The sequence below is a fragment of the Erinaceus europaeus genome, chromosome 2 (genome assembly GCF_950295315.1).
Source record: "Erinaceus europaeus chromosome 2, mEriEur2.1, whole genome shotgun sequence".
NCBI lineage: Eukaryota > Metazoa > Chordata > Mammalia > Eulipotyphla > Erinaceidae > Erinaceus > Erinaceus europaeus.
In genome coordinates, this window is record NC_080163.1 from 7,583,878 (window position 1) to 7,592,299 (window position 8,422).

The 8,422-nt window shown below is 43.9% G+C and overlaps 1 protein-coding gene across 1 annotated transcript; it reads left to right on the forward strand.

Moving 5' to 3' along the window:
* The first annotated feature begins 4,465 nt into the window (after positions 1-4,465).
* LOC103123648 (ferritin light chain 1-like) lies at positions 4,466-8,034 on the forward strand. The gene is made up of 4 exons (XM_007534307.2): positions 4,466-4,543; positions 4,645-4,794; positions 6,596-6,721; positions 7,891-8,034. Exons 1-4 carry the CDS (start codon positions 4,466-4,468, stop codon positions 8,032-8,034), a joined length of 498 nt encoding a protein of 165 aa, XP_007534369.2.
* The last annotated feature ends 388 nt before the right edge of the window (positions 8,035-8,422 follow it).

Below are 8,422 nucleotides of genomic sequence, written 5' to 3' on the forward strand. Positions count from 1 at the left end.
TATCACAACAGACAGTGCAGAAATTCAACATATCATGTGAGGCTTCTATAAACAACTATATGCCGCCAAGCTAGAGAACCTGGAAGAAATGGACCATTTCCTAGATACTTACCAACTTCCAAAACTAAGTAAAGAGGAAGTGGATAACATGAACAGGCCCATCACAGCCAACAAAATTGAAAGTCAAAAAATCTCCCCCAAAATAAAATTCCTGGACCAGATGGTTTTACAAATGAATTCTACAAAACTTTCAAAGAAGAAATAATACCTCTACTTTTAAAAGTCTTCCAGAAGATTGAAGACACTGGAACACTCCCTGCCAGCTTCTATGAAGCCAACATCACTCTGATACCAAAAGCAGACAGGGACACAACCAAAAAAGAAAACTACAGACCAATACTGATGAACATAGATGCGAAAATACTGAACAAAATTCTAGCCAATCGGATACAACAGTATATTCAAAAGTTTGTTGATCATGACCAAGTGGGGTTTATCCCAGGCATGCAAGGTTGGTTTAATATACGTAAATCAATCAATGTGATCCACCACATCAACAACAGCAAGACCAAAAACCAAATGGTCATATCAATAGATGCAGAGAAAGCCTTTGACAAAATACAATATCCCTTTATGATCAAAACACTACAAAAAATGGGAATAGATGGAAAATTCCTGAAGATAGTGGAGTCTATACATAGCAAAACTACAGCCAACATCATACTCAGTGGTGAAAAACTGGAAGCATTTCTACTCAGATCAGGTACTAGACAGGGCTGCCACTATCACCATTACTATTCAACATAGTGTTGGAAGTTCTTGCCATAGCATTCAGGCAGGAGCAAGGAATTAAAGGGATACAGATTGGAAGAGAAGTCAAACTCTCCTTATGTGCAGATGACATGATAGTAAACATGGAAAAACTTAAGGAATCCAGCAAAAAGCTTTTGGAAATCATCAGGAAATACAGTAAGGTGTCAGGCTACAAAATTAACATTCAAAAGTCAGTGGAATTCCTCTATGCAAACACTAAGCTAGAAGAAATTGAAATCCAGAAATCAATTCCTTTTACTATAGCAACTAAAACAATAAAATATCTAGGAGTAAACCTAACCAAAGAAGTGAAAGACTTGTATACTGAAAATTAGGAGTCACTACTCAAGGAAATTAAAAAAGACACAAAGAAGTAAAAAGATATTCCATGTTCATGGGTTGGAACAATTAACATCATCAAAATGAATATACTACCCAGAGCCATATACAAATTTAATGCTATCGCCGTCAAGATCCCAAGCACATTTTTTAGGAGAATAGAACAAATGCTACAAATGTTTATCTGGAACCAGAAAAGACGTAGAATTGCCAAAACAATCTTGAGAAAAAAGAACAGAACCGGAGGCATCACACTCCCAGATCTCAAACTGTATTATAGGGCCATTGTCATCAAAACTGTTTGCTACTGGAACATGAATAGACACACTGACCAGTGGAATAGAATTGAGAACCCAGAAGTGAGCCCCCACACCTATGGACATCTAATCTTTGACAAAGGGGCTCAGACTATTAAATGGGGAAACCAGAGTCTCTTCAACAAATGGCGTTGGATTGAAACATGCAGAAGAATGAAACTGAACCACCGTATTTCACCAAATACAAAAGTAAATTCCAAGTGGATCAAGAACTTAGATGTTAGACCACAAACCATGAGATACTTAGAAGAAAATATTGGCAGAACTCTTTTCTGCATAAATTTTAAAGACATCTTCAATGAAATGAATCCAATTACAAAGAAGACTAAGGGAAGTATAAACCTATGGGACTACATCAAATTAAAAAGCTTCTTCACAGCAAAAGAAACCAATACCCAAACAAAGAGACCCCTCACAGAATGGGAGAAGATCTTTACATGTCATACATCAGACAAAAGTTTAATAACAAACATATATAAAGCGCTTGCCAAACTCAACAATAAGACAACAAATAACCCCATCCAAAAATGGGGGGAGGACATGGACAGAATATTCACCACAGAAGAGATCCAAAAGGCCAAGAAATACATGAAAAAATGCTCCACGTCTCTGATTGTCAGAGAAATGCAAATAAAGACAACAACAAGATACCACTTTACTCCTGTGAGAATGTCATACATCAGAAAAGGTAACAGCAGCATATGCTGGAGAGGGTGTGGGGTCAAAGGAACCCTCCTACATTGCTGGTGGGAATGTAAATTGGTCCAACCTCTGTGGAGAACAGTCTGGAGAACTCTCAGAAGGCTAGAAATGGACCTACCATATGACCCTGCAATTCCTCTCCTGCGGATATATCCTAAGGAACCCAACATATCCATCCAAAAAGATCTGTGTACACATATGTTCTTGGCAGCACAATTTGTAATAGCCAAAACCTGGAAGCAACCCAGGTGTCCAACAACAGATGAGTGGCTGAGCAAGTTGTGGTCTATATACACAATGGAATACTACTCAATTGTAAAAAATGGTGACTTCACCGTTTTCAGCCAATCTTGGATGGACCTTGAAAAAATCATGTTGAGTGAAATAAGTCAGAAACATAAGGATGAATATGGGATGATCTCACTCTCAGGCCGAAGTTGAAAAAACAAGATTAGAAAAGAAAACACAAGTCAAACCTGAAATGGAATTGGAGTATTACACCAAAGTAAAAGACTCTGGGGTGGGTGGGTGGGTGGGGAGAATACAGGTCCATGAAAGATGATGAATGACATAGTGGGGGTTGTACTGTTAAATGGGAAACTGGGGAATGTTATGCATGTACAAACTATTGTATTTACTGTTGAATGTAAAACATTAATTCCCCAATAAAGAAATAAATTATTTAAAAAAAAAGAAATACCAAAACACTGCTCAACTCTGGCTTATGATAATACTGGGGGTTGGACTTGGGACCTGGGAGCCTAAGTTTTGAAAGCCTTTTTGCATAACCATTATGCTGTCTTCCCAGCCCCCCCCAAAAAAAAAAAAAGAAAAGAAAACACATGTAGAACCTGAAATGGAATTGGTGTATTGACCAAAGTAAAAGACTCTGTAGTGAGGGTGGGTGGGTTGGAAGAATACAGGTCCAAGAAGGAGTCAGAGGACCTAGTGGGTGTTGTATTGTTATATGGGAAACTGGAGAATGTTACGCATGTACAAACTATTGTACTTACTGTTTAATGTAAAACATTAATTCCCCAATTTAAAAAAAAAGAATACTAAGAAAAAAGAGTAGAGTATGGCACTTGAGAGCTGGATCAGTGTAGAGAGTGTGGCTTCCATATTGAAGGAAAAGATAGAAAGAGAGAGAGAGAGAGAGAGAGAGAATTGTGTTCAGTCCCCTGCACCACAATAATCCAGAGCTGTGCAGGGCTCTGGTGTTTCTCTCTGTGTCTTTCTCTCTCTGCATCTGTCCTAAAAATCAAATAAATAAATTACTTTATAAAAAAAGAGAAAGAGTAAACTGTGTACCACATCAGCCTTACCTGAGGCCCATTTCTGTCAGTATTTTGTAAGGAGCCTGTGTGACCCCTCAGTTGAAGCTCACTCTGTGGTCACAGCTGGGCTGCTCAGGCTGCAGACCCAGCCTCCCTCAAACAGCCGAGCAACATGACCCAGATTCCCTTCAGAGAGTGCAGCCCTGCGTTTCCTTGTTACTTTACAGTGAGGGCCCTGAAAAGCCTGGTGAGGACACAACTGACGGAAGTGACCCCAGATGGCAGCTGGGTCTAGGCCCACAGTATATATGGGGAGATTTAAAATCCCATGACTAGGACCTCAGGTGTTTAAGTGGCCTAGCATTGGCCAAAGTAGTCATGACGAGGTAAGTCATCTCCTGACACCATAGCTGCTGGAGTACACACACTTGTCAAAGAATCAGAAACTTTCTCCTACTTCTTAAGGCCTTGAAGACCACTTCTTATACAATAATCAAATAACTGTTACATATTCCACTGGACCTAAGTCTAAGTTGATATATTGACAAAGCCTAGCCTTGAGTAAAGAACTAATTGTGAATAAATAATAAATAATAAATAAATAAATAAAACACCTAGTGAGAACATGTGACCTCCCAGAATGTGCTCTAGGATCCTGGCACCCTGGGAAGGCGCCAAGCCCCACCCTCCACTCCCTGCAGCCTGGCGCTGTGGGTGAGACTGTCCCACCCCAGGGCGTGGCCAGGATTCTGCTCTGGATTGGACAGGCAGCCTGCAGGCCACGACCCCTACCACTGGATTGGCTGGTGGCTCCTTTATTATCCTTTCTTCAGGCCCCAGACCCTGGCAGTCACCTGGTTCTGCTCAGACTCCCCTTCTGTCCCAGAGCAAAAGTACCCTGGACCCCCTACTTCGGTGCCCTGGGAGCCCATCCTGGTGCTTTTCCAAAACAAAGTTTGGAAGGAAAATTTGCATCTGCTCTGCTGGGAACCTGTGATTTGAACTAAAAGCCAAAACATGTTCTTTGGGATCTGGAAGAAAATTGAAGATGTCAAGAGCCTGCAGTTCCAGGCCTTCCACACCTACTCCTCTTTGGTAAGGGTCCTGGGGCTTCCCTGACTTCTCTTCTCCCCACTGGGCCCAGTCTGAGGGGTCTCATTCCATGCACCATCCCACCCTCCCAACTTCTCCCACAGGGTTTGAAGCTGCTGGAGGATGCAGATGCCCTGGAGGAGGCGGGATTGTTCTTCTGTGAGTTGTCTGAGGAGAAGCTGGAGGGCTACTTCTATCTGATAGAGCTGCAGAAATGTTGTTCCCTGTGCTTCTTCAACGAACCCTCTGAGCCTGTAAGTAGAGTGTGAGGGAGTGGATTGAGGCCCAGGCACTCTCTGGCTACGAGGGCTGCGGTATTTGTGGCTCCGGTGGCTTCTGGGAGGTGGAAGTCAGGCTGCTGGGGTGGATCCCCATTCTGTCTCTGTTTTGTTTTTTTTCCTTGAGTGCTGACGTTTGGAGTCAGCACTATAAATCCACTGTCCCTGGCAGTCATTTTCTCTCATTTTATTGAATAGGACAGAAAGAAGTTGAGAGAGAATGGGAGAGATAGCGACGGGGGACAAAAGATAGACACCTGCAGACCTGCTTCACATCTTGTGGAGCGACCCCATGCTGGTGGGGAGCCAGATATCTGAGCTGGGAAATTTGTGCCGGTCCTTTCTCTTCATACTATGTAGGCTTAGCCAAGTGTGCCACCGCCTGGTCCCCTTGACTAATTTACTTATTTCGTTAGTTAGTTATTTCATTAGTTAGTTAGTTATTTGGGTCATTTTTTTAACCAGAGCACTGCTCAACTCTGGCTTTGTTGGGGTGGGGGATTGAACCTGGGAGCTGTCTGCTTAACTATTATGCTATCTCTACCTCCCTCTCTGATTAATTTTAAAAAATAAAGAAAGGGAGGGAGATTTTTCTGGCTTTGCTGTGCTGCACCAAGTTAAATGCACGAGTTACAATCCACATAGTCAACGGTCCAAGACCCCAGATCCCATCTGTATTGGGTAAACAGGAAACTTTTTTTTTAGTTTTATTTTTTATTTAGATCTTTATATTTTTTATTTGTAAAAAGGAAACATTGACTAAACCTTAGGATAAGAGGGGTACAACTCCACACAATTCCCACCACCAGAACTCTGTATCACATCCCCTCCCCTGTCAGGTTTCCTATTCTTTAGCGCTCTAGGAGTATGGGTCCATGGTCACTGTGCGATGCAGAAGGTGATAGGTCTGGCTTCTGTAATTGCTTCCCTGATGAACATGGGCATTGACATGTCAGTCCATACTCCCAGCCTGCCTCTCTGTTTTCCTATTGGGGAAGGGCTCTGGGAAAGTGGAGCTCCAAGGCACATTGGTGGGGTTGTGTGTCTGGGGAAGTCTGGTCATATCCTGCCAGCATCTGGAACCTGGAGGCTGAAAAGAGAGTTAATATACAAAGCCAAACAAATTGTTGAACAGTCATGAACCTAAAGGCTGGAATAGAACAGATGAAGAGTTGGGGGGTTCCTCCATTTTGTAGAAAGTTAGTAGGCATATTTTAGTCATATTCCAAGGGGCATGTGGCTATACTATAAGAAAGCTTCTTGAGTGCTGGAGCATTGCTATAGGTCTCTCTCTAACCTTTCCTCTTGCTGCTCACAATTTCTCTTCCTACTATCAAAGAGAGAGAGAGAGAATGACCGATGGATGTGGAATCATTTTGCACACCAATCCCCAAAAACAAACCTGGTGGCAATAAGAAAACAGTAGACAAAAGTTTTGGGGGTGGAATGTAGGTAGCATAGTGGTAATGCAAACACATTCTCATGCCTGAGGCTCCAAATTTTCAGTTTCCATTCCCTGCACCACCATAACTGCTCAACTAAAAAATAATAATGTAAATTATTAGTGGGCATGGATAGATAGCATAATACTTATGCAAAGAGACTTTCATGCCTTAGGCACCAAATTCCCAGGTTTAATTCCCCACAGCTGAGCAGTGCTCTGGTAAAAATAAATAAATTAATTAATATATTGTTATACTCACTCAGTAGGTGGGAGGTTTGGATGTAGTTCTACAGAGCACAATGGCCAGTTCTGAGCTCTGTCTGTTCTCTGCAGGACCTAGATCAACCTAGTTGGAAGGGACTACAGGAGGCCATGGAATTTGCCTTAGAGCTGGAGAAGAGGCTGAAACTGGCTGTCAGGATCCTCTGTCATAAAGCTTTCATGTGTGGGTACTCTGAGGTAAGTGTTTCCATCACCCTATTTTCCACAGCCCAGGATTCCCCCAGGAGCTCACAATCTGTCCCTGGACATTGGATTGACAGGCTCTGTAGTGAAGATAGTCACTGTGGGGACAGAAAGACAGATGAGGGGCTGACTTGGGCTCCAGAGGACTCTGACCTGCAGAGCACCAGATTTCTCTCCCTGCTGGAATCTACCTTCTGCCTCTGGGGCCTCAGGTCTCTATTGTGAAGGGTTGAGAGACAGGAAGTGTGCACATGGAGACAGGCCCCTATGCAGAGAGGAAAGGAGGCATCTGTCCTCAATGTCCTCAGTCCTAGAGGTGCTTCTGCAGACCTGAAGGCCAGATGGGGCACTTTCCTTCTGGTTCTTTCCTGGAGCTCCCTGCAAAGCAGGGGAGGGCAGCTTCACAGCCACATTGTGTGAAGATCTGTTCTTTGAGGCCTCAGATTAAAATTTTCCATTCAGTGTCATCCTCCATGAGCAGGGGACAGAGGGAGTGACCCTCACCTCACAGGACAGGCTCTTCTGGGCCTGCTCCCCATTTCCTGTCACCTTGATCTTCAATGTCAAGGTCATGTGCTCCACAAGTGAAGTGTTCATGTGACATGAGCAAAGGCTCCGCTCTGGATTCTGTGGTGCTGGGTTTGAACCTGAAACCTTGCCCTTTTTCCATCACTATTGTGCTGTCCCAGCTCCCAGAAAGACTGCTTCCAGGTGCCTGAATTCAAGAGCCAATAGCAACCACACATCTCAAAGGCAATCTTTCCCCCCTCAGGCTGGGGCTCCAGGAAACCATAAAAGAGGAGGGAGGGGCAGTAGGTTGCTCAAGAGCAGTTGACCAGTGGAGAAGGAGGGATCCAGCCCCTAGGTGGGGCACCTCTCTGGGACTCAGTTACATTACTATGCCAGCCTTGCTCTGCAGGACTTTCTACTGGCCATTAGAGCTCCTCTGAGGACTTTCATGTCCACCAGTTTTCATCCTGTGGTTCACCAAACACACTCACGGTGAGAACACCTTTCCTGGTGCCCACAGCTGCACCCACTCAGCACAGGAAGGCCCACAGTGGAGGCCAGGGCCAGGGCATGGATGCTGGGTGAAGAGTTCAGTGGGGTCCCCTCTGCCTGGCCTCGGCCTCTAAGACCAGCCTTTCCTTCTTCCCCCTCAGGTCTGTGACTTACTGATGAATCACTTAATGGAAAAAGAAGAGGAGGTTGTGGAGCAGATACAGGCCCACATGGACACTGTACAGCCTGGCAACCCAGCAGGAGCAGGGTCAGCACTTCTAATGCTCCCTGCAGCCCAAGGATGAGGGGCAACAGGAGCCCATGCTCAGTGGGGAATCCATCTGTGCTGGCATTCCTGCAGGGTGATTACCAGCAAGGAAGGCAAATGACCAATTCTCCCTTACTCGTTCAAGTGACACAACAATATAGGCAAGAGACACCAGAGAGAATTGAAACACTCTCCTTTGTTGGCAGGTGGACATGGGTTTAAATAGATTCAGACAAAGAACATTTTTCAAATATATCAGAAATTACAGGTTTCATAAAGGTCATCTCGCCCTTATGGTAGGGGGTTTGTATGACAGGAATTAATGAGATACAGAAAGGTCAAGACAATTATTCTCCATGATACAAGCAGCTTAATTATCTAAAGGTATTTGAGAGAAACATAGGGGTTAAACCAGCAGGGTGAGA